General features: G+C 41.6%; 1 protein-coding gene across 1 annotated transcript; it reads right to left on the bottom strand.

Annotated features, from left to right (window-relative positions):
* Positions 1–1,100: 1,100 nt before the first annotated feature.
* Positions 1,101–22,517, bottom strand: LOC115774757 (estrogen-related receptor gamma-like). The gene is made up of 8 exons (XM_030722157.1): positions 22,144–22,517; positions 17,827–18,078; positions 17,558–17,715; positions 16,346–16,462; positions 8,861–8,971; positions 8,282–8,464; positions 3,096–3,365; positions 1,101–2,957 (listed from the first exon to the last, which is right to left on the bottom strand). The coding sequence occupies exons 1-8, from the start codon at positions 22,197–22,199 to the stop codon at positions 2,713–2,715; spliced, it is 1,392 nt and encodes a 463-aa protein (XP_030578017.1). The 5' UTR covers positions 22,200–22,517; the 3' UTR covers positions 1,101–2,712.
* Between the last annotated feature and the right edge of the window lie 4,942 nt (positions 22,518–27,459).

Here is a 27,459-nt window from a genome sequence, read left to right as displayed (position 1 = left end):
GAAGATGAGGCTTGAGGTGAGGAGGAAGAGGATGAGGTTTTATTGAGATATTTGTGGCGTTGGTGGACCCCTTCTTAGATGATAAAACATATGATCCTTCATATCTTGAGTCTGAAGGTGCAAACATAAATGAGAATTTGCCTCCATGGCATGGGAATGCCTACAAGTTCTCTTCTCCTCCACCTTTAGCATATTACATATATCTACATATATCTAGTTACATTCATAAAACACAGTCTCAGCCACTATATTTAAGATAGTGGGCCCGCTCCTATTTATTTTTAATGGATTAATTCTAAGTTCATAATAAAGCATCAGATGTAATTACACACACACACACACACACACACACACACACACACACACACACACACACACACACACACACACACACACACACACACACACACACACACACACACACACAAAAGCTGACTGTACCTTTAAATCACCTTTCTTCCTGATTCTGATGCTTGTGTGAATTAATTAGGTGCTGATCATTTAATCATCTTGATTAAGTCAGCATACCTAAAGCCACTGAGTTGCTGCCATGTAGCTAACTAGATATTTGTGTTAATAGGCAGTGAGTGTATTTCATTTGTGTAGCTGTGGATTTGCCCATCACACAACTAGCAAAGATACTTTGCGAGGAGAATATAATACACTACAATGTAAATTTAGCAAAACATTTTTCTGCTGCATTAAATACTAAATAATGGAAACTGTATTGCAAAATTAAAAAAAAAAAAAACCTTCATTGCGAGGGAGGTTGTTTTTCTAAAGATCACAGTATGATGAAGCAATGAGTCGAATGCCTCTGCTTCTGTCAGTCTCAACAGGCAGCTGATGACCAGCACTCTCCGGGGCCACTGTTAGACTTCATTACATTATGGCTGTTAATTATAAATCTCTATCCAACTGGGCTCAGATGGCCTAAATGTGCCATAATGGGCCTAGCTTGAAAATGACAGTCCATTGTCAGACTGCGTGGAATAGAATGCACCCACTTACCAGCTCTTAATGAATTTGTTTCAAACCCCTCTTCGCTTTATTGAGGAAGAAGGGAACACTTGGATAATATGAGCTTTTGCATTAAGGGGATCATCTTTATTGCCCAAAAAAATCCACCTGAGAATGAAATAGCACAGCACAGCTCATCCAAACAAAGCTTAATTGCATCTTTAGACATTATCTGTTGGCGTAAGACATGATGTACATACAGCAAGTCATACATGACATACATTTAAACTGTCATTTTGCTGCTACATCTGTTTTTTTTCTCACCACAAAAAAAACAACAACAAAAAAAAACATACACATTATTAGTGTCACAGTACCTTGAGTTAAACAAGGACTTGGATGTTGTATTTCATGTACTGAGATTCCTTCCCTAGTTTAATCCCTTCATTTAAACATGTGCAGAAAAAGACAGAAAAACTACTCTTCACACGAAACACACTAACAGATTAGCAGAGTGCCATCACCAGTTTCCCCAAACTTTATGGCTAAAAGGAAAAGTAGTGCACAAATTTTATCCTACACAGACGTCTATCATAGAAAAGACATCGAGCGCCTCCCTATTCCAGATTATACAGTATGGCAGCCATTTTTTTTTTTTTTTTTACATAGTTATATCTACGGGTCTACACAGCTCTACAACATTATGATCTTCAAGTACAGACTCCACTGTTAATCATGTTGTCTTTCATTTTTAATGATATGGTATAGATATCAGTGCTGTAGCAGAGAAGCTGGTAAAAAAATTATATTACAATGATATCATTTAAAAATCTTAAAAAAAAAAATATTATTCACTGCAATTGCTCATTAATGCCATATTTAGTAAAAGAAAAACAAAAGAGCAGATCCACTTTTTAAATAAATATCACTTCAGTTGCATCATGATATACTCTTTCCCTGAAAAGTTCTACTAAACTCCAGATGCCAGTTCCTGTTGTATTAGGTGCTGATCGTTTAATCGCTTCCGTTTAGTCACTGATGTATGAAAGTAGTGAATATATATAAGATATTTTTGCAATAAACCACAGAGCAGGGATGAAGGTTTACGTGAATGCCTTATAGGCCACATCCTATTATTGTGGATATTTGCTGGTATTATTCAATAATATGAGTCTCTACTCTTTGGCAAGACTTACTCTAGTACCTCTTAGGACACATATACCATTTTCATACAAAAAAGGGCAAACAAACCCAAATCATAACAGGTTCTCTAAATGCACAAGAATGCAGATTTTACAGGCTTCATGATGAATAAAGTAATCCACGAGGATTTTCAAGTATCATGTGGTCTGTTGAGAAAAGAAGCTCTAAGTTTGGCATGTAACTGTAGATATCTCTAGAAGGCGACTCTTCTGCTTTTAACGCCACCTGTCCATCTGTCTTCATCCTTTGAAGCAGGTCAGCACGTTTAACTCGGTGTTACAAATAGCGAAGACGACAACAGCCTTGTCACTGCGACACAGAATGCCACTTTTACAGCTTTCTTTTCCGCTTTCATTTAATCTGTCATTGGTAGGAGGAGGAGTGTGGCTTTAAAAATGTTCCCGCCACTTGCAAATTCGAGACTTTACTGTCAAATGCGAGCTGATATGGACAAAAACATGGCGTGAAACCCCTATGATCACCTGTTATCCTTCACTTCCTCACATGCTAACCCCTGCAGGACGAAGCTAATGGCTGTCTGTGTTCAGGTCAGGCTTTAGCCTCCAGAAGTTCGAGGAAGAGTTTGTGCATAGGCACACGGCCGTCCTGTTTGATGCTGCAGAAGTGCTGGATGGCACGAGCAGCTGTCTGACGGAGAAGAGGGAGGGTCATGATCATTTTGCCCGCTCGCCGAGGATCCTCTGGGTGGTGGGTGGTTTCATAGTCCTGCAGGGCTCCGTGAAGGACGTCCTGGAGCCTCTGAACTGCCTCTGAGTCTTCAATATGCATGGAGTCTATAAGGAGAGACCAAAGTGATATTTGAAGAATAAGAAATTGAATGGTTTTATTGCGAAAACAAAGTGCAGGGAGTGAAAAGAAATACAACAAATGTACAAATACATTACAAATCTTTGTAATAACAAGGTTCATACCTGAGTTAGCAAGTGCAATAGCTTTGAGTACGACAAACTCTTCCTTCTCTAGCCCCATGGTTTTGTATTTCTTCACCAGCTGCAGGATGGCATTGTTGAGGTCAAGCAGCCCAGCTAACTTCGACTGCTCCTCATCCATGATGTAATCCTCAGCATACACCAATTTGTCCTCCAAGGCCAGCGAGCGGAACACCACTCGAAGAATCAAAATCTCCATCCAGCCGCTCTGCAGCAGACTCATCTGGTCTGCCAGAGAGAGTGAAGGGAAGCCTGAAAGAAAAAAATGAATACAGAAAGATTCCCAAGATGTCAGTTTACAGTCTTACAAGGCCCATACAATAAAGGGAACTTTCAAAAGTCTGCTTAAATAACCTCATTGGATGGTGCTTGAGACTTATAATAGAAATATTTCATGAATAAACCAGCTTCATAAACTGACAGGCAGAAAGTGTCTAATAGATGCTATTAGGTGGCACATACAGGATCCCCAGTTTTTACACTTTTGTCCTGCCTGGTCCCCCAGTTTTTTTTTGGGAAGGCAGCCACCGAAGTACTCCCTTGGATCATTTAGGTCACGATTTCCTTTTATTATCCATGCTGATCTTTAACCACAATTTAAATTCGGACTTTCCACATGACTTTGAAAATGTGATAGATTCCTCAACTCAAATATAACTTAAATCCCATCACTAAATGCAGCAATTACAGATCATTATCTGTCCTGAATGGACAGATCTTGGCCATTACAAAATTAGACCAGTTTCATGAAAACAATGACTTGTATCTGATAACACTGACTGTTGCTTTCGCTTGGAGGGTAAAGCAAGTCACTGGTTGAATCTCCAGCTCCACCAGTCCTCGTGATGGGAATAATCTTAAACACCAAATTGCTGATGCATCAACAGTCTGTGAGTGTGTATGTGCGTGTGTTAAATAAAGACCTGCATGCACAGAATACATCACTGTATGAATGCGTGTGTGAAAATGGTGAATGTGGCTTGTACTATAAAGCTCTTTGGAGTGGTAAATAAGAGCTAAAAAAGCACTGCAGGCATCCGTTTAACGTAACGTTCACCATCTACTCCCTGTTGTTACTGTCAAAGAAAATGCTTCCCTGTGCTGTGCCGTGTTGACCCTTGATGCACAAAAACACTTTAATAGGCTACAGTGGGATTAGGCTTCTTATGAGAGTTCTTGCGACGTTTTCAAGTGGGTTCCAATTTCATTAAAATAATTCAATTATTACATAATAAGCCTGCAATGATTAACACCAATGGCATTATACCAATGTCACCTTATCATTCTCTTGCCCACATCATTAGAGTGCCATGTTTATTATATATTGTTGTATGCTGATGACACATTGTTATACTTTGACAAAGCTAATACCTCATTTAGCTTTCTCGTGAAAAATTCTCTCGCTTGCTCGCATTCTGGACTGACTTGCTGTAAAGCTTAGCTTAGCATAAATGTGGTTATCCATGCATATTAATGCAAGTGATAATAGAGAATTTGCATGTAGCAGAATTATTTTACACACGGGAAGGCCACACAGGAAAGGGCACTGCAAAGGACAGAGGGAGTGAATAGGTAGTGAATCTAATTACTCTCTGCAGGACATACCTGCTTTGATTGACAATTACACCCCACAGGAGTATGATTAAACCCACTCCCAGCCCCCGCATAAACCTACATGCACACACACACACACTTGCGCACATTTACTGTAATTAAACGAATGACTTTACAGACCAAGGCGAGGAGGGGGTGGTGTTTGTATTTTTGACACCATTGGTGATTGTTATCAGGATCCACTGCTCTTTACAATCACCGCAGGGATGTCAGTGGCACCCATTTCCCCCTCTATCGCTCCCTGATTGATTGGAAAAGCTGTCTGTGCACAATTTTATAGGCCGATAGGGAACAGTATGCCGGCGCAGGATCATCGATCAGGAAGAGAGACCTGCGTGAGTTTGTGTTTGAGCTTGTATGATGAAATCTTGAGCAAAATATTGATAGATTTTGAGGTAAAGTTAAACCATCAATAAAAAGAAAAGATCATGCATTAAATGGACCAGGCGAAGGTTTACTGAGGGCAACAAGGAGGAGAAAAATCTTGCGAGTGTTTGGATCATATCAACAACAGCACATGGATAGTCACACCACAGTCACCCTTAAAGCACATTTGTTTGACAGCCAACTTGCATTATGGACTCAAAAAGGCCAAAAACAAAGAGGGCAGTTGGTCTTTAGCCAGCTCATCTGCCGGTCCGGCTCTCAGACTTCAGATTGCATCACTGTCAATCTGCCTGATAAGAGCAGACACGGAGGAGGGGAGAGCAGCCAGGACAGTAGCCACATCACACTCACCTCCCCCTGGGCAAAGAACTCAGATGGCCCGGGCCACTTTGCCCAGGACCCCGATTCTCTCAACAGTGGGGGCTGTGTGTCCTGCCACTCACCCAGAGCTGATGTGACACGGCCATTACGCTGCCAGGAAAGGCCAGTCTTTTTTTAAATACCCATATTCTCAGTGCATGTGACTCTTCAGTGTACATTTTCTCTTTCTTTCTTGTAGGCTGAGCTGTCTTTCTAGCTTTTACCTCCTCAACTTATTCCTTAGATATTGTTGTCCTGTCTCTTCTTTTTGTGTTTGTTTTTATCTTGAGATGTCTGTCATGTCCTCTCTGGCAAATCTCATCTTTATCTTCATCCTCTTTCTCACTCTTATTTTTCCACCACTGTCTGTCTATTATATTTTTGTTAAATTGAGAAGGCTGATCACTAAAGGGACAATGTTTTTTTTTGATAACACCATGGTGTCCAGTTAGGGACTCAAGCAGTAACTTATTTTATTCTCACTTAGAAATTCTAAATGATGTTGTGACTGAGCCAGGCTAACAGGTCTCATTGCTGGTATGATGAGTCTGAATTCAGTGAAATGTTAATAATGAATACTGCACCCCTGTATCTCACGTATTTGATATGAAATGTTAAAAAATATATATTGAATGTCATCTGACGCTATGGGTGTTTAAATAATTTTATTGCATTTTTTTTGTGACATTTCAGAAGTTTGAATAAAATGTGCTTGACATTTGATTGAAATCAAAGCTCCCCCGCCCCCCAGGTGGGTATCTGCTGCGTGTGCACCGCTGCTCCACTCTCCCACTAAACCTTCCACTGGCAAAGGGCTACAAATACACCCATCACTCAGACTCCCATCTGTCTTGACAATAAAGAGCCAATGACAATGGGAGAAAAGCAGACAGTAGCAGCCCTGGGAGGTGAGAAGTGTGGTGTGTGTGTGGGGGGGGGGGGGGGGGGGGGGGGGGGGCAATGGAAACGCTGATGATGGACACCAAACACCAACACTGACTCAAATGGTTGCTTCATGTTCACTATGTAGGCGCAAATATGGAGGCGAACGTAGGTGAGAGAGGTGCACGTGCACCCGCTTTGTTTGTTTTGTAAGCATTTCAGAGACGAGGCATCAACAAAAAAAAGGCCAGGTGTTTCCCTGGTGATGTTTTGAGTGTGGATAAAGCAGCGAAAGAACGAAAAGAAATGATGAGAAGACTGGATGGAAGTGGAATCAAGACAGATGATAAGACCTCTATCCTGCTGGAGCTGATGTAAATAATGATTCAGATACCCTGCAGTTTTCCTTTTTAGCTCAGCTGTTTCGAAGAAAAGTTCAAGATATCGTCACCGCTTTGGCGTCGGCGACGTCAGTGTCTGCGGCGGTTCCACAAAAACTTTAATGTTAGCCATAACTTGGGAAAAATGTGACCTAAGATGTTCAAATTCACACCATAGATGCATCTACTAGAAATCTGCGATGAGTTTGAGTCTCACTGACCTTGACCTGAAGGTAAAGGTCAGAGGTTACATTTTCTGAAAATCTTGTGAAGCAATAACTCGAGAACGATGTGACCTGGGATGTTCAAATTCACACCGTAGATGCAGACTGTTCAAAGTAGACCCATCAAACTTCACACACTTCATCACTGACTTTGACACTTTGACCCCCCCCCCCCCCCCCCCCCCCCCCACACACACACACACACAAATGTTAGGATCACCACTATAATTTATAGTAAAGTTTAAATGTGTTTTCACTGCAGCGCATGGATTTCTAATGAATGGCAGCCATCCAGTACTTTCTAAACAGTTGTTAATCAGTCAATACCAAAATATAACAGGCAGCAATTTTTACAAGCAAAATGCTATTTAAGCGACTGCCACTTTCTCTGTTTGATCGCAAATGGAACATCTTTGTATTTTGGACTGGTGATTGAATTTTGAAGATATCAGCTTTAATGTCTGATACATGAATTGAATGACTAAATGATTAAACAGAAATTAACAGATAAATGAGTCAGTAATGAAAATAAAGCCTAAAATGCCATTCCTGTTTTCCACAGTTATTCCATTTTTACTTCAGCACCAATCTAAGCCTGTGTGCACACACTCTGTTAATAAAAGTATCCCAGTCTTGAAGACACTGCAGCATTAAGAGAATTCATTTCACCAGTTTGGAGCATCTTATATCTGAGGGTTGCCCAAAACAACCACCCAAAGGGTGTAAAGTGCTTGTGAATCACGGTGCTTTTATCATTCCTGGGTCTAAACCTGTAATATCAAAAGCAGATCCACTCTGCATACCTCTGCTGCACATGATTACAACCATCAACAAAGCTGTATTAATCCCACTAAGCTGTCAGAATGCACTTCCCCTCTGCTCTCCACCTTTTTATTCAAAGAAAAAAAAAGCTCCGGACATCCTTCTGCTGTTCCTCTGTCAGAGGAGAAGCTAAGTGTGCTCCAAGTGCCAGGAGGATTTCCATAATTCAGACTGCACAGGGAAACGCCTGCGGCCCAGGAAATGAATTAAAACTTCCAGGTGGCCGTGGCTCATCTGGCTGATATATTAGGAGCGCACTTTGGTCAGCAAGGGCACGGCACGCGCACACACACACACACACACACAGGAGGATGATGGACAGATAACACACAGCCGAGCCAACATTACCTCCCTCCTCTGGGCTTCCCGTGAGTGTCTTGGCCGCTACAAGTCAGAACAATCCCTCCACTGATCTGATTAGAGACTTAATGGAGCTAATGTGTGCGGTGGCTTGTGCGAGGAGAGCGAGTGAGGCAGGTGGGACCTGCCGGAATCATACCTGGGATGTGCTTGGCCCAGCCAATGTTGACCACCAATTCTCTGTCAGCCAGGTCACACAGAGTGGTCAGAGCCTTGATGTCGCTCTCGGGTACTGTGGGATCCGGCATGGCGAAGATGGCCTCTGGCTCGGCGACCAGCAGCAGAGATACAACCTTGTTCTCCACCACACCACCTACAGAGACTAAAATGAGTTGAAGTTTATTAATATTGGATAAAAAAAAATGTACTTTTGAAGTTAAAGGTGGTGTAGTTTTCTTTAGTTTTCAGACATACATTTGGGCTGCTCACATTTATATTGACTGTTTTTGCCAATACCCCCACCCCACCCCCAAATCAGACTTCCAACTCAGGAAGTCAGAGCAGCCCCACTGCAGCAACTTAACAACTCAAGATGACGGCAGTGCACACAAACAGCAGTAAAATTGTAAAACTTGTACTCTGTGCTGTCATTGTTATGTATTTGCAAGTCACTATCCATGAATATGCTGCAGTTGACTGTTTTGGCTCTTTCATATCTGTAAGAAATGACTCCGTTAACACAGGATCAGTTATTATAAAGTTTTATTTGTACACTTACATGATTTCTTCTGTGGCAAGGTGTTCTGAGGGTGCAGATATGGGCTGTTCTCCGCATCTATTCTCCTCTTGTACTTTTGTCTGCCACCTCGGACCCGGTCCAGACGCACACCTACATCAACACAAACACAGGATATTAATGTTTAGCATAGCCACAAGCCAGTACCAGTCACAAGCCCGGATAAATAGGGAGGGTTGCATCACAAAGGGCATCCGGCGTAAAATCTTGGCCAATTCAATGCTCAGAAAAACTGAGAGTTACACTGTAAATATAGACGAGTCCTTTTAAATATAGAAGCATACTTTAATTATGCTAATGCACACTCGTGGAAAATTTCCTTTCATTTTGACTCACATTAATCGTGTTTGAAAAAAATCCTCATTTGAATTAATGTTTTGAAGGCATGTAGATGACACAGATAGCTGCTAAGTATCTGCTAGGCTTCAGCTCAGCTAAGTGGAGGCACAACTGTGTTTAGTTAGCTGACAAATGATATGTTTTGTTGTGTAGTCAGTTATTTGAACAGATCATTCAAGAATTTCATCTGCACAATTGTGGTTGGACGTTTACATCCACTCATCATGGGCAGGAATGTCATGGTAATTTGGGGCTTTTAATGATTTCTTTGAACTGTTTTTTTCCAGAGTGGAATGATTGTACAGCATACATCTTTAATGTCTTTAAAAAACACATACCTTGACTAATATTTGGTTAAATCTACCTTAGAAAGCTGCACCTGGACCAGACAGTTTTATACTTAGCATAATTCTGGCTAAATATTTGACCACTCTTCTTGGCAGATTGGTTGTTTCCAAGTTTCAACCGTCTGGCTGTTGAGCTGAGGTGAAGCTGAAAAATTTGAAGGTCATCTTCCTCCTTCATTATTCCATCCACTTTGTGCAATGTAGCAGTGCCACAGGCAGTAAATCAACCCCAGAGCATGATGCTACCACCACTGTGCTTGGCTGCTGGTACAGTGCTCTTAGGTTTGAAGGCCTAACATACCCCTTGTCATTGTGGCCAAATAGCTTAATCTTTGTCTCATCCGACCATGAAACCTTTCTCTAGAAGGCATTTGTGTGCCTGTGTGGGCAGCTCCAAATTTCAGTTGAGCTTGAAGGTGTTGATTTTGAAGCAACACCCTCTCAATCCATGTTGATGTAAAACTCTCAAGCCTATTCAAAATTTGTGGACTATGCTTCAAAGCTCGGTTCATGACAGGAAACCAACCAATTTGAATGAACTCTACCAATTCTGCCAAGAAGAGTGGTCAACTAGCCAGCCAGAATTATGCCAGAAGCCTGTTGATGGCTACCAAAAGCATCTGGTTGAGATGCAACTTGCTAAGGGACATTTAACCAAATATTAGTGTGGGTGCATGTATACATTTGGCTCTGTGTGGATCAGAGAAAATGCAAAATAAATTCAGACTTGTGCACCCAATTCTTGTTTTTTAAAGTCATTAAAGATACACACTGTACAATCATTCCACCCTGGAAAAGGAACTGTTCAAAGAAATCATTAAAAACTCAAAATTACCATGACATTTGTGCCCGTGATGAGTGGATGTAAACCTCTGACCACAACTGTATGTTACTTAGCACTAATTGTCAAGTATATGTCTGCAATGCACCTTACTTATCAAACTTGCTAACATTTGTTGACCCTCTTCTCCAAGTTATTGATAATTTTGGTTCCAAAAAGAAAACAGATTTGCAACAGCATCAGTGCTGAAATTTCAGACTTTAAACCAGCAGCTCAGAAACCAGTGGATGATATATGACAACAAATAAAAGGTTTTCCCAATGACTAAATAAATAAAGTTGGGTTATCAGGAAAAGACTTATGTCAAACCCAGTAAACCATCAGGAAGTTGGCCAATCACCGAGCAGAATATACTGACATCTCAAGGAGAATGGAGTGGGTAAGTCTAATGCTGGCACCGCAGCATGCATCCTGTAACATGACACTCAACAACTTTAGAGCAGCTGGTGACAACTGCTCATCTTAACAAGCACTGTGGCAATAACCCCGTCACCATGACGATGGGGATTTAAGTGTGCATTTGTGTGTGTGTGTGTGTGTGTGTGTGTGTGTGTGTGTGTGTGTGTGTGTGTGTGTGTGTGTGTGTGTGTGTGTGTGTGTGTGTCCAAAGGGGGCAGTTTGACGAGGGGAAGCTGATTGGATTCACACTCATGTGCCTGTGCGAAGACGATGCATGCATCCAGTGAGGTGAACGTGACTCAGGAACACTTCAGTAGTGGTGTTGGGTTACTCGGTCTACATGGTGTAAATAGCCATAGTGGCCCTGAATAGATACATAATGGTACTGGCATCAGTAAGAGACACACCAAGGGTATTTGCCCACTTGACACCTCACAGTAATACCCCACGCCTTTGAGCCTGCAGCCGGCTGTACTTACTCTTACTTATGCAGATATTTATGGAGCGCTTACATCAACATTAAGAACATCAAATAAGATTTTCTTAGTCAGACATGCAAGATGTGTTTTGGGGTTTTATCAGTTCCATATCAATGGTTTGTAGAGCTATTTTATAGGTGTGATTTACTTTAACATATAATTCCATATAATTTATAGAAATTCTACTTTATAAGTTAATGTAGCGTGAAGAGAGATGAAGGTGAGATGGAGGAGAGGATCGTGCATAACAGTCCGCCCTGTAACCTTCGCTGTAGCCAACAGGATATTAACAATTATCATACCGCATGTGTTTATTTCTATATTTAATAAAAGTGGAGTCATTTGACACAGACACAAAATCAATATGTACTCATCACCTAAGAGATCACATTATAACACTCTATATTACACAGCACCTATTAATCAGTCAGCCTCATTACATGAGTCACAAACCTTTATTTGTATATAATATTCTCAGCAAACATATTAGTTATAGATATTTCAAAGAAGCCATTTGTGCATCTGAGTTTTGCTCACTGCTTTGGGACCAATCAGAATTCAATAATATTTGCATTAAAATCAAAAGTTGGTGTTGGGTTCCCAGCCTTTTTCCTTTAACAAGCTGCTGTCAATCAAATCTAATCCAGACACACCCAGACAGTCCTGCTGAAGTGCTTTATTTTTTTAAAACTGTTTTTAACAATTGTTAAACAATAGCCAAGGGTGTGTTTGTTTAATTGTTGCTTATTTGGAAAAATATATAGCTTCATGGAAAAGTCCTTGTGATCTAAGCATTTTGAAGGGCTTTAGCTCGACCGTTTGAACCAATGTATCCATATCCAGTTATCTACATTATCACGTTAAATGGACTGTCTTGTTGCATTTTGTCGCTCTTCATTGTCAAGCGATTTGTGCAAAAGCTCTTTAAGTACTACAAAGAAGTCTAAATTTGCAGCATCAACTGATCTAAAACAGTTGTAATATGTAAATAACTTGTAGGTGCGACAAAAATGGCATCCAACTGGATTCAATCAATCAAGTCCAGAATCTAGTAGTCATACTTGCAGACTGTATATAAAAGATGGACGTAGCCACTGTGATATCACCTGAGCTGAGCCTATAGCCATCACCAGCTTAGCATGTGAAACCAAATGTGGTAATCAAGGGGACACTAGGTAGCTACATCCAAACTTTTGACTGGTACTGTAGAGTCTATGGTTATACTTTGATTGTTCTTGACAAGCGCAGAAAGGAAACATCGTATCAAGATGAATGCAGAACAATTATGACAGTAGATTTTAGATCACACGTCTGCTAACATTCAAGATGAGTGAAGACTGATGGAGGTACAGCTAGAGAAGACGAGCAGGGTATTAAAGGAGAGATTGGCAGTTTAAACCTAATGCCCCCTGACCTGCTGATGATGTCATAAGAGGCAAGTATGGATTAGCTGGAAGAGGATGTGGGTGCTTTACTGCGCGTTCTCATTAGATTTAACACTGTTGGCAAACATCCAATCAACTCGAACACTTTTTGGTGGCTTGATATGTCAGAAAAGCAGGCTTCCCGCAGGCATATTTGTTTGCACTCGTATGCGACAGCTACAACACACACCGGAGCTGAGTGTAACTTTTCACAGTGGAATGTGCTGACAACCAGAAGGCCAAGAATAGCTTTGGTGGATAACAAAACAGATATACACGCACACCTCCTTCCTGTTCCTCTGAACAGCCCATCTCAGTTTGATAAACACACACACAGTCATATTTATTTTTTGCCTCTTTCATCACACCATCTTCATCTGAAGGCATATGGACTTCCACATAAGAGGCTTTACAGGTTCCTAAAATGCTGCCTGCATACAGGTGGTTGCAGAACAGAGAAATCCAGCCTCTGATCCAGACTGATCCAGGTTAGCGTGGTCTAGTATTTAGTATAAACAAATCCACACTCCTCAGATATTGCCACAAACGTATACATGACAGCTCCTAACACCACTGTGGCATTACCTTTCCTCTGTCCCGATGCTTTTCTCAGAACGCTGATTAATACTGCATGATTAACACCCCTAAGAAAAGGTAACTCCAACCGGCAGGAAGTGGAGATTACACAGGAAGACAAACCAAAAAAAGAGGGAGCTAGTCAGGGAATTGTTGCCCCACTGCCCATATTTCTTAGACTCATAAACTGTTAAACCATAAAAACACAGAATTTCTGCATTATGAAGTGCATGTTTGAAATATTGTTCACATTTTTTTTTCAAACATACACATTTTTAAGTGCTCTAAGAAGCCCCAGCGACTGTGGAAATGGGCACTAAACAGGGCTTAATCAAATCCTGCCTGAGGTCTATATGTCTTTTAGCTGTGTTTTTAATATGGCTCTGACTCTCCCCCATTAAACCTCACAGCTCCTCCGTCTGTGGCTTTACTACGGCCTCCCCAGGGAAGAGCGGCATTACGATACACGATGAAGCGCATTACGAGGGCGCTTACGACGAGAGTTATGAGGGGCAGTTCGCATTTCACGGAGGTCCAGGAGTCCCACAAGGCATCTGGAGGAATTTACGAGGGAGGAGGGAAAGCAAAGAGGAGGGGGCTGAGCGGCAGACTGGGATGCTGTCGATGCCCCACCACCACCACCCGTCCACCCCAGCCTATTAAAAGCAGCTAATTTAGAAGAAGGGCAGACACACTCTGGCTCACGAGAACACACAGTGGCGTGAGCATAAATGTGGCTGCTGACTGACATGTTTAAACACAAACACGTGTAAAGATGCTATTATTCTGCGTATCCATAACTTACAGGCACACCTGCAGTGAGCAGATGCTGCTGTGTGCTTAGAGACGAATAGGTGGCATTAAAGGGTCATTCCCCTTTATTGCAACCTGGGTCATATTTTCATGATTTTTAACCATTGTTTCCATTGGTCTTGGTAGCATTAGACCTACAAAAGTAACTGGAGACATCTGAGAAGTTGACAAATCTGACAGTCAGACTTTGCTTGGAAGAGAAACCAAAAGAGAGGCTACCTAAAATTATGATAATCTGTCAGCACACGGGCTACAATGTCTGCGTTATAGGTGCTTAAAGAATGTATATGATGGACAGTTTGGGTCTTAAAATTTGTGAGATGCTGTAAGTTAGTTACAGGACAGAAGAAGCTCCTTTCAGGTACTCCCTCATTCACAGCAGATGGAGCCACACATTTGGCACAGATTTTTAATGCAGGATGCCCTTCCTATCACAACCCTCCGAGGGATTTTGTGTTTTCTCACGGCCTCAAACTTGTTAGGCGAATGTGTTAACCACTGCACTATGGGCTAATAGAGAGATACGTTCAAATCGCTGTTAAAGGTGCTCAGCTCCCTCTGGATCAAACTCCACTGAGAGCATCTCTGAATGGTAGATGGCTAATCACTCTTAACATGAAATGACCGACCACTACCCACCCACACTCACTAAATTTGGGATTTTTGTGCAAACAGAGAAAGTTACTATTCAATTCTATTGTCTCTATTACCAGTATCAGACATGTTTGTTTTTTTTTTTTTCCTGCCCTATTTAACAGCCAGTTACGTTTCCCTTTTTTATTTTCTTAACCTACATTTGTGACATGTTCAATAATGCATCCCTTAAATGTGCTTGTCTGTTAAATCGCTCTTAAGGAAGAAAAAAATACATTTTAAATAAATAAAAACAAAAAACAATGTGGTAAAATCAATATAGAGATGCACTCAAACCAGAACTTCTGCAGTGCTGTTTCAGAAGTAGCAAAACCTTTACTAAAGAAAAAAACAAAAGGTAATAGATTTGCTATGAGGCTTCCTAACGGCATGTTGTGTAGCTCATATAGCAGCATGGTGAGTTTTTTTGTTTTTGTTTTTTTGTTAGAGCCTGGGTGGTCAAATCCATAGAATGAGTTTTCTGGGGATCAGTCAAGATGTTGCAATGTAAAATTAAATGCTTAATAATTCTATTTACTCTCCCTCGTGAGTCAGATTTCAGCAGCCACCCACCCACTCACGCGTTTTATCACCTCTCCCCTCTCTTCACTATCTTCTCGTGGACGTACGCAGAAGGCAGCAAGTGGCAAGTACAGTAGGAGGTCGCTAATGTTTTCCTCTTTGAGTCACTTCTAAATCTGGATAATATGTCACCACACAGGCACACAGTCACACTAAAGGAACACCTGACCACTGTCACAGATTATCTCTGGAATGTATTCACCACTGTCATCTCAATTTTCTGAGTATTTGTGATGAAATTTTGCAACGTGGATCATAGCTATAGAAAATCTAGGAATATGAAAGCTAAATCTATTTGGTGTATGTAGTATTTATTTGACCTTAAGTACAAATACACTTTAAAGTGCTCAGGATCAGGGAGCACAGAGCCTATGATTCTGATGCAGAAAGTGGCAAAACTTTATTGACAATTACAAAACAGCCGGCTTAGTTTAGTAGGTAACTTATCCCATTCCAGTTTAATTTGCCCTTAAACTCTCTTCCATTTCACTTTTGATTCAGCTCACAGCGCTCTCTGTTATCTTAACAGCTGCTGCAGCACTGCTCACACACCTATACACACTGGCACATGTCCAGTTTGTATAGGCGTGGCTTGTGTGGACTAGTTTGGAGGAAGAGTTGTGAAGCAAAGGCTGACACAGATGAGCAGTTATTAGCTTTCTCCTCCCTCTCAAAGACACAGCTCTGCATTGTTCAAACTTGTGTTTACCACACATACAAATTACCTACATGCACGCACATCACAGCAGGAACAGAGCACTTGAGGTTTAACTGTCAGAAGTTTTAGGTTTCACTTGGGTTTACACAATTATAATGCATACTGTCAAAGGTTTACCTGGTTATTGTTTAGAGGTATGTACTACAAAGTAACCGTAGTCAGGCTTGTGTTAGCTTTCACACTCCCTCTCAACTGTCTGAAAAATGAGATTTGAACTTCTGCCAAGTCCACCGTCTGATCGATCCCAGAAAAAAGGCAGCTCAAGTAAGGTTTTGACACAAGTCGGAAAGGGATTTTTTTTTAGTGTATAGCTGACCTTCTCTCAACATGCCCACTGCCAGGCATTTCACAAATCGACAAGCCTGGCAAGACTTCCTTCTTCTCTTGGTGATTTCACATTCATTGGATGCAGGGCAGCTGTATTCGATGTTACCTGGAGGAGAACGAGGGAGAAGGTGGAAAAAAATCTTAGTAATTGCTTTGCAGACAATGAAGCAGCAATCCAGTATTACTCATTGTCACCTCCTCGAATGTTATGTTTGAGAAAATGTTGAGATCACACAGCAAACCTCACAGACATCTGTTAAGGGTCTAAACTGAGGGACTTGTGAGAAACAGAGTTTAAAAAGAAATGTTCAAACCTGAGATATCCTGACTTTAAGGTTTTAGTATTCAGTCTACAATACACCACATTCTACGTTTGCAGCAATGCAGCTGAGTCTCTCTTTAGACTGTATTTGTGGTCTCAGCCTCTAACTGACCCCGATTACCCTGATAACTGACCCTGATTTCAATCAGTTTGTGGCAGTTTCTCTCACAGTACATGCATTAAGATATAACCCCCCACCCCCACCCCACCAAAAACAAAACAAAAGAAAAAAACAGCCCATGCATGTTCCCCACACTAACTGGCAGTCAGAGGTGTATGTTAAGCCTGATGGCTTTCTGCCAGTTGCGGGTGCTTTCAGCTGCCACCCTTGATCAGAGATAGGAAGTATCTGATAAGCCAGATCTCCTTGTCTGATGCGATAGCCACTGAAGCTTGACCTTTGAACCCATCTACAGTGGCCAACTTCCAGAGGCCTAAACCTGCCAGGTTCCTGACTCAGGCCAGGAGGCGACAAGCTCCAGGACAATCCCTTTAAAACACACACACACTGCGTGCTGCGGGCTCTCCTTGCTAACTTCCTTCAGGGCTGAAGCAATTGCACACACACCTCAAGCTTTAAACCCAAACTCAGACATGTTGACTATACACACAGTGATCTAAGTATAACCGCACATCAGCTGCTTGCAAACAGATCTTTATTTAAAGCCTTTCTGCAGTTTTGAAGGCGGAAGCTATGAGTTAACTGATCAGGGCTTGTTTTTACCAAAACAAATGCTCAGGGACCATCTACACCTTGTTGCTCCTAAAACAAGTTTACATGATGCAGGGAGGCATTATCAGCCATGCTAATCTCAACAAACTCGGTTGCTGAAACCGAGCATGTTTGTGAATGTGTTTTATATACAGTGTCTTTCTCACCCTGGATGGTCCTCTTGAAGAAGGCCTTGCAAGCTTCACAAGAGGCCACGCCATAGTGGTAGCCGGAGGCTACGTCACCACACACCAGACACAGCCGTTTGGCTACTGAGCCCAGCATGAATTCGCACTTGACTTGGCCTTCTTCGTCACCAAACCTCCTGGAAAGAGGTGGCAGAGAGAGAAAGGAAGAGGAAAAATAAAGGGAATGTACCCATATAGGAACAGAGTAAAACAGATAAAATAAAGGACAATATGACACATATACCAACCTATTTATTCCTCCATTATTGGCCAACCCTGTTGTGTGACCAAAGAGGCCTGGTGAGTCCTGTCCATTACTGTGATTGTGGCCTTTGGTGAGAGGACCATAGCTGGAGTTTGTGTCTGAGGAAGAGCTTCCAGGACTGGGCTGAGCTGGGCTGACATCACCCTGAGAGCTGGGGCTAGGGCTGGAAGGTTCACGCTTTATAGAGGAGGGGCAGGTGGGGTCCAAGCCCCTCACTGACATCCTGTCCAGATGCCTGGAAAAAAAAAAAAGAGAGAAGAGGAAATTTAATACATAAGATGGGTGTGCATGCATCTTATTTTAATGCATATTTATGATGGAGAATTTGAGGTCATCTTTATTTAATGAGTCACACTGGTATTGCTATTAATATTAATATATGTAGTTGACCTTCAGGTCTGTGGGCTTTGATTACTTTTATATTAGTTTTATTAGTTCAGGCATCATCTACACAGATAGTAATCATGTAATGAATATGCTCCAGACCACTAATTTATGGGTTCACATCTCTTCACAAACACAGGTGTGTAGTTGTCGGCTAAGAGGTTTAAAAAACAAGGACTGGAAAGGCCACAATTTCTGCTGAATATATTCTTTTTTTAATTCCACAAATCCACAACGCTTCAACAACCTCCACATCCCAGTTTCCACAGCTATCCATCCGTCCATCCATCCATCCATCTAGCCGACTGAGTGTTAGCGAAACCAGCCGTTTGTGATTTCCCCCATATGCAAAGCTGCTGTCCATTACACTGCTTTGTTTTCAAAGAAGAGCTTGCGTAAGCAAACCTAGGAAAATAGCCAAACCAGCAATCATCCACACCATCAATCCAAAAGTTCAATTCAAATATGCTCAACTTTCCCTCTGGTGAGTGGGGTGGGGGGTACAGTTTTTGTTAGAAACCAATCATTAGGTAAATGTAAAATAAAGTTATTTAGAAAAAAAAAAACTTTCCATTATTACTTATATAATAAAAGCTTGAAATAAATCATCTCCTAGGCCTGAATGTTAAAGTGTGTATCATGGCTCTATTACTGGATTAGGATGTGACCACAACAGACTCTCTGTCACCAAGCCAAGGAGAAAAAAACATCTGAAACCAGCTGAGGTGTACAGTAGGCTCACAGGCATGTGATCCGCACTCACACACATGCCCGCTTACATTGTGGTGTCAGACTTTCATGCATGGATGTAAAAAAAAAAAGCTTAGACAGTCTTCTCTGCATACACTTCAGATTCCTGCGATCGGGAACACACTAAACCTCCTGGCACACATACTTATAGACACATTTTCAAAGCATGTGTTTTCATAAACACCCCAACACATACTCACATGCAGCACTTTGTCGCCAGGCCCAACTTAAAAAAAAAAAAAAAAAAAACTGCTGTATTTCTTTCCACATGCAGAGAAACACACCATCCATACGTCTCTCCCACTCTTCTCATGGCCTGTTGAGGCTGCTGTCCAAGTCAGCCTGTTTCCTGCCATGTAAATCAGCAGTTTCCCAATCACAACTTATTTGATAGGCAAAAAGACTGGCTGCTTTTAACCACCCACTGAGTAAACCATGGCCACGCGCTACTGACCCCTCTACAAGCCCACAAAGACATACACGGATACGAACAGCAAGAGAGCCGAGGTCTCTACAGGAAAACCAAACAACTGTAGCAGTGTTATCACAGCGACTGGTTGGCTATTAAAGCTCAGAACGTCTTTGGTACGGATGGAACACATCGAAAGCAGCAGTATCATAAACTTTCAAGCACCAAAAACTGAGGCTGAGTTTTTAAACTAGGTTGCCTTCTCTTTAGAATTTTTTTTTTTTTTGGATCGATTAATAATTTTTTGGCAACTTACACAAATACTCTTGCGGCATGGCAACTTTTGCCTATTTACATATCCGAGTAACATTACCATTCATTTGAGATCCTGTTTCTCACGTCTTCTAGCAGATATAAATCTAATATTTAGTCTCCTCTGAGCTCTGGTTGCTGGTGCTTTTGCACAGCCATCTACAGATGGAAACGATGTCGCACAGTGTTGCAGAGTCGAAGAATTTTCACTGCACTACTTTCCACAGTGCACACAGTGAAAAGTGCTTTTTTTTTTTTTTAAACAACAAAATAATGTTGACTGAGGTGCCTTAAATGTTTCATTTTGTCCCTGTGATACCATTTTGCTCCTATACTCCCCACCACTACAGCTCCACCCTCTCCACTCCACTTCAAAGACTATAATAGCAGCACGGTGAATAGATTTCAGTTTCCTTTTAAAATGACTCACTGGTAGTCTCAATGGCTATCCATCACAGGTGTCCATATTGCTGTGTCGAGTCTCTGACAGGTACAGAGTGAGATATACTTTGCGCTCTCCCATTATAATGCATCACAGGGAGGAGGGGGGAAAGGGGGGGTTGTAGGCATTTTGCTTTCATAATGAAATTGCATTAGAGCAGGGTGATCAGATGTGATGTGATATTCACTCTGACAGATTACTAATCTACAACTCCACATAAAAGCCCATCAAAAGACGGTTGGTGCAGCTTCTACAGTCCAGTGCAGCAGGGATAAATCAGTGCGTGTATATGCGGGGTGGGGGGGTGGGGGTATTCAAAGTCATCATACCAGTATCCAAAACAACTCTAACTGCATCTTGGCAACAACAAACAAGAAGACAAAAAGCCAGAGAAGGCGACAAGAGGCAGGAGGAAATTACAAGGGAGGCAGACAGATAGAGGGAGTGTGAAAAAGCGGAGCGGGACGGAGAGAAAGGGGCAGTCCCGAGGCTCATTAACCTGAGGGGGTGTCAAAAGGAAAGGAAAGGGGAGGGGGGGGCACTTTCTTTCAAAAGGAGCAGAGTCATAATGCAGACAATGACCCACTGGATGATGGAGGTAGGGAGAGTAAGAGGAAAATAGGGAGGGAAGAAAATCTAGAAAACTGACCACAATACACTAAGAAAATGGAGCAAAAACAGACAAATTTCAAAGCCTTGGAGGAAAGGAAGTCTCAGTTTAATATCACACAAAAAAAAAACTTCAAGGGCCTGTTGACCAACCTTTTAGCTCCAATACTTAGGAAGAGCAATTGAGGTCAGTGGGGTCTCAGTACTGTTTTTATTACTAATGAGCCAGAGATGAGCAGGGATCAGAGGCACCCCAAGCAGCCGTAAGAGCCTTAGTCAGGCTTTGGATGAAGCACAGAGATGCGGTGCCTGTGGCTGGAGCTTGGGCCTGCAGAAAACATGGATAGCGTGCCATACATGGGGATCCTCTTTGACCTCCATCACCTTTTCTCCTGTTCTTTATCCTGTTGCTTGTGTCACAAACAATCAGGCAAACTGTCCGCTCACGTCTGCCCGTCTTCTCACTCTCTCTCTTGAGGAATCTTACTATAAATCTCCAAAACACCAGGTCGATTACGCCACAGCCATGATGATAATGAACATTTTTTTTTTATGATTACAGCAACAATAGGCAATCAGAAAAAAAAAAAAAAAAAAAAAAAAGCAAACACAATCAAACAGCTGCTTTGTCCACTCTTTCCCCAGATATTCATTTACATTGTTCTCATCAGCATGCCTGCTGTGGAGGATTTTCACCAGCCTCGGATGACACAGGCCATTCTCCCACACCGGCACTATTTACCTCTAACCTGGCCTTACCTGCTTACCGTCACTATCAACAAACACAGAGAGAACAATGACTACTGTGATCATTGCAAACAAACCTTCGCACTCACGAAAGTTTGATCTGAACGTAACCAAGCCACATAAACGTAAATGAAACTGTTTAAACTGCTGAACAGCAAGAGCTGAAAAGTACTCCAGGCCACAATTAACATGTAGTTAAACTCAAATATTTACACGACATCATGTCAAAAGAAGATAAGCTGGCAAGGATAAGGCTTTGTGTGTGTGTGCGCTCATGTGTATTCCTCTGAAAAGAACAATGTAAATTGGCACGACAAGATGAGCAAATACTGTAGCAACACAAGCAACTTCCTTTTCATTAAAGGTGGAGTAAACAGTGGTGATGCTGCACCACAGCAAGCCCTATTGTTTCCTGTCACCCTCTGCAATACAGACTGTCACAGACCACTTCTATTATGCAACAATTATTTGAGTAATATTTCAAATACACAGAAATAATGTCCCGTCATGTCCTGCTCAGTCAGTATGATGAAGAAGCTGTCAGTCAGTGCGACATGAAGACAATGTTGGCTTCATCTGCACTTGTACAATTTGAGAGGACACCCTTTGGGTTCTGTGGAGTCATTCTGGCAGGAGGCAGTACTTACTCTGTGTCAGAGTGGTAGGTGAAACACTCTGGGAGGTAGAGGTCGACTAAATCCATGTGCACTCTGTCACCATGCTCCGAAGAGGAGAAAATGTTCTTCCCAGGGACGTCTGCTCCTTTCTGCCTCCTCCTCCCTCTCTTGATCTGTCCTGTCCTTCTGCTCAACAGCTTTTGTGGTCTGTATCTGTCACTGCACTGTTTGTCACTTTCTCTTTATTTGGCTTCAAACTTTGTCTCTATCTACTGCCCTTTCCTCTGCTGTATCACACTCTCAGCTCCCCTCATTGTCCCCTGCCTCTGTATTCCTGTCACTCACACTTCTCACCAACAGCCTCTTGCTGCCTTTGAAGTCCTGACTGTTGTGACTGGTAGATGTGTGTGACAAGGGTCTCCAAGTAAAAGCCGGCCCTCAAGAACACCCAGCCACACAATTTGAATGGCCATCCCCCAGAAGGTTGAACTTGCAGCTGATTGGCTGGCCTCTAAGCCAATGAGACGCGGGGCTACTGGGGCCGATGGATATGAGGAGGAGATGACTAACATGTTTTAGTTGTGAGAAAAAATCCAAATATGTAACAAGTATCCCAAATAGTTATTATTTACTGTTATATTACTACTTTATACTAAATCAGCTTATCAGAGAGACTATGTCTAATTTGCAAGTTTAAGGAAAAACTTGCCGTGTGTGTGTGTGTGTGTGTGTGTGTGTGTGTGTGTGTGTGTGTGTGTGTGTCTTCATCACTAAAAACAGGCAGTGCAATACACAAACATCCACACGCAGAGACACGTATGCACGATTTCTACCTCGACCTTAACTGACTTACTGCTGTTCTAATGAGCTATGGCTCATGTCTTTCACTCACAAAGCACATGTGCATACAAGATAAGTAAGAAGTTGTCCAGCACACACACACACACACACACACACACACACACACACACACACACACACACACACACACACACACACACACACACACACACACACACACAAGAAAACACACCACATTAATACAGTAAAACATTTAACATCAGTGCTCTGATCATGTACAGTTGTTGTCAGAGCTGTTCTTTTTCCAGGGTGGAGCCATTGTACAGCATACAGATAACAAGAATTGGGTACACAAGTTTAACTTAACAAGACCAAGGCCTATAAACTTCCCGTTGCTGATGATGATGGACTACAACTGGTAGTTTCTCTTTGCCAGCTTTAAAAGGATTTGCTTGACCAAAACTCAGAATAATGAGACAGTCCCAGAAAATCAGTAAAGATCTAAAAAGGAGACTTGTAGATTATCACAAGTTGGGAAGGTCTCTTAGACCCATTTCTAAACAACTGCAGATTCCACGATCATCAAGTTAAACAATCGTATGTAAGTACAAGTTATTTGGGTGTGTTGACACTTTGCCAAAGTCTGGAAGAAGGCCCAAACTGTCACCCTCAGATGAGAGGAAATTGGTTACGATGTTCAGGAACAACCCAGGAACCACCAAGGCTCAAGCCTGCCATGAATTAGAAACTGCTGGAACATCAGTGTCATTGTCCACAGTGAAGCGTGATTTATATCGCAATGGACTGAGAGGGTGCCAACCAAGACAGAAACCCCTGCTTCAAATCAACACCTTCGAGCTCAACTGAAATATGCAGTTGTCCACATGGACGAGCCAAATGCTTTCATGGTCAGATGAGACAAAGACTGAGCTATTTGGCCACAATGACAAGAGGTCTGTTTGTTGAGTAAAGGTGAGGCTTTCAAACCTAAGAACACTGCACCAACTGTCAAGCATGGTGGTGGTAGCATCATGCTCTGGGGCTGTTTTGTTTGTTTTGCACAAAGTTGATGGAATAATGAAGAAGGAGAAATATCTCCAAATTTTTCTACTTCACCTCAGCTCACCAGCCAGATAGTTGGAACTTGGACACAACTGGACATTCCAACAGGACAATAATCCTAAACACACATCAGAAGTGGTTTTTAGAATGGATCAAGCAGACTAACATTAAGCTTCTGCAATGACCTCCCCAAAGCCCTGACCTAAACCACATTGAAAATTTGTGGAGTACACTTAAAAGCTGGATCTGTGCCAGGAAACCAGTCAATTTAAATGAACTCTACCAATTCTGCAGAGAAGAGTGATCAAATATCCAACTGGAATTATGCCAGAAGCCTGTTGATGGCTACCAAAAGCCTCTGGTCAAGGTTCAACTTGCTAAGGGACAAATATTAGTGGAGGTGTATGTATATATTTGAGCCTATATGTATACTTTTGACCCTATGTGGATTAGAGAAAATCCTAATGAAATTCAGACTTGTGCACCCAATTCTTGTTTTTAAAAGTCATTAAAGATACATGCAGTCATTCCACCCTGGATAAAGAACAGTTCAAAGAAATCATTAAAAGCCCAAATTACCATGACATTCATGCCCATGATGAGTGGATGCAAACTTCTGACCACAACTGTAGATGTGTAGCACGACACTATATAAGAGATCTTGCAAGAAATGTAAAATAACTTTGCTTTATATTGTAAATTTTTGTACAATATAATGTGTTTAAAACAATACCAATAATCAATCAAAGTGATAAAACCAATCAGTCCTGTGGCGGATGCCGCCATTCGTCCTGAGAGAGTGAAGCTACGGTAAGTAGCTCAAGGGTTAGATGGGTCTTATGCAACGCGTGGTAACTACATCCTAATCCACTTTAATGACAAAAACGCACATGAAGTGGTCAAGAAAAATCCCTCTATGTGCAGACACACAAACACATAGACATGTGCCATGTAGTGTGTTTGGTTATGTTGAGAGACACAGATTCATCTCTCAGCCTTGTTGAACAGTCATGGGTGAAAATCGGAGCTAAATGTAATTTTAACAGTGCACAGTGCTGTGTGACCACATTGCTCCAGTCATTTTACTGTGGAAGCAATGTGGGTGCAGCATTTTCCAGCAGTACACAACACAGGTGTTGAGCACAGATTTTACCCTCATTTTTTTAAAGTTGAAAGGAAAAAAAACAACACAAACTACACAGCTTAAAAATAATCTGAGAAATCTACAGGTGTCAAAAGGAGCTTGACATTTCCAAGAAGGAGAATTTTTGCTCTTTTTCTGGTCAGTCTTGGCCCGTCTCTCCAACTCTGATCGTCACGATGTCGTGTTAGTGCTCAGAGCCAACCCCCGCTGAACCTCCACAGGAATGAAATCACCTGCGCTAATCTGTAGCTCAGATAAAAGGCCAGACAGCAGACTGCACGGAGTGGGCTTTATCTCATTATGCACCACATGAAACACCCAGCCAACGCTAACGCACTCTGCATTAAAGCAGCCTCACACACAGACATGAGTAAACAAACATATCAATGCAAGTGCATGCAAACACAAAGGGGAAAGTACATAAGGAAAACCCGTGAAGGATAAAGAGCATGATTTCGAAGGTAGACAATTTTATCTCAAACACAAAGCCAGAGACAATGTCGCATATCGCATCTCCTTAAAGCTGATGTAATAGATAAAACATTTTTACACCGAGAAATTATCTTCTATAAACCATTTAGGAAACTTAAAGTTGACATTAAAATGAAGTTGTTTTTATCTGTTTAGTTTGGCTCAAACAAAGTCGAGAAGAATGAAAAGTTCAAGTTGAAATTAAACCACAGATTAATTATGTTATCGGCAGTTAATATTTTCTTTGGCAACAGCTAACTGATCTTGAGACACTCCACAACAATAGCAGGGCACACCTGAGCCAAGTCAGAGCGGCGTCAAATGAACCACTTGAAAGAGCAGTTTCCTTATGACTTTGTGCCACCGTATGAAAGGGGTTGTTTTTCCCACTTTGCAGTTGATGTTTTAAAGCTAGATGGATAAGATGTGGCACTCATTAACCTCAGTCAGTTTGCTGAAAAGTTCAGTCAAACAGGTTTGGAGTTCACATTGAGGCAGCAAGTGATAATTATTTCTAAGCTAGATAATATATAAAATATTTAAGTACAAATATCTTCAAAAGTAGGCAAAAATATGACAAGTGTACAACCCATCTAACACATTCAGCTCTCACTTTATTGGGTACACCTGTTCAACTGCTCGTTAACACAAATATGTGATCAGCCAATCACATGGCAGCAACTCAACGCATTTAGGCAAGGGGATGTAAACATGATCAAGGCGACCTGCTGAAGTTCAAACTGAGCATCAGAATGGGGAAGAAAGGTGATTTAGGTGACTTTGAAAGTGGCATGGCTGTAGGTGCCAAACCGGCTGGTCTGAGTGTTTCAGAAACTGCTGATCTCCCGGGATTTCTCCACACACCCATCTCTAGAGTTTACAGAGAACAGTCTGAAAAAGAGGAAAATATCCAGTGAGCGGCAGTTCTCTGGGTAAAAATGTTTTGTTGATACCAGAAATCAGAGGTGAATGGTCAGGCTGCTTCAAGTTGATAGGAAGTTAACATGAACTCAAAATAACCACTCGTTACAACCCAGGAGCATCTCTGAAGGCACAACGTGTCAAACCTTGAAGCAGATGGGCTACAGCTGCAAAAGACCACACCAACTGACTCCTGTCAGCCAGAAACAGCAAACTGAGCTAACAAGGTGTCCCTAATAAAGTGACCAGTGAGTGTATGTCTGATTACATTTGAGTGTGATTTGTTTAGAAGGATTTTCATTTTTCTAGTACTGACATATGGCATAGAAACTGAAAACTTAACAGTATTCCCTGAAAGCCCCCTCCTGTCTGATTATTTCTTAATAACATTTACTTTAATGGATTACACAGCTGTGGGGAATACATATTATTACAGTAGAAGTCTTTCTGAAAGCGCTGTATCTAAGTTTAAGGATATAATTCCTTCATTATTATGCTTTTCAGTGCTGTGTGCCAACAGTAGCAGAGTAGCTACATTCAGAGCTACATACAGAGTAGCTAAACTCTGCTCCCAGTGAAGTAAATTATCTTGTCACACACTAAGGTGAATTATGGAGTTCCACAGGGTTCTGTGCTAGAACTAATTTTATTTACACTATGCATGCTTCCCTTAGGCAGTATTATTAAAAAGCATTGCATACATTTTCATTGTTATGCAGATGATACCCAGCTTTATCTATCCATGAAGCCAGATGACACACATCACTTAAACTGCAGGAATTTATTAAAGACATAAAAGGCCTGGATGACCTCTAATTTCCTTCTTCTAAATAAAGATAAAACTGAGGTTCTTGTGATCAGCCCATCAAATCTTGGTCAAGTCCAGTAACACTGTGAGAAATCTTGGAGTCATTTTTGACCAGGATACGTCCTTCAATGTACATATT

The sequence above is a fragment of the Archocentrus centrarchus genome, chromosome 24 (assembly GCF_007364275.1).
Source record: "Archocentrus centrarchus isolate MPI-CPG fArcCen1 chromosome 24, fArcCen1, whole genome shotgun sequence".
Lineage (NCBI taxonomy): Eukaryota > Metazoa > Chordata > Actinopteri > Cichliformes > Cichlidae > Archocentrus > Archocentrus centrarchus.
The sequence above is the reverse complement of the archived record's forward strand: the minus strand, read 5'-3'. Positions and strand labels throughout refer to the sequence as shown.

Excerpts from the sequence above, each read along its gene's own strand:
- LOC115774757 (XM_030722157.1), bottom strand. The coding sequence starts at position 22,199 with ATGGATTTAGTCGACCTCTACCTCCCAGAGTGTTTCACCTACCACTCT. Across the intron at positions 18,079-22,143 it reads ACCTACCACTCTGACACAGA|GCATCTGGACAGGATGTCAG; the intron begins GTAAGTACTGCC and ends TTTTTTTTCCAG. Across the intron at positions 8,465-8,860 it reads CTTGCCACAGAAGAAATCAT|TCTCTGTAGGTGGTGTGGTG; the intron begins GTAAGTGTACAA and ends AACTCATTTTAG.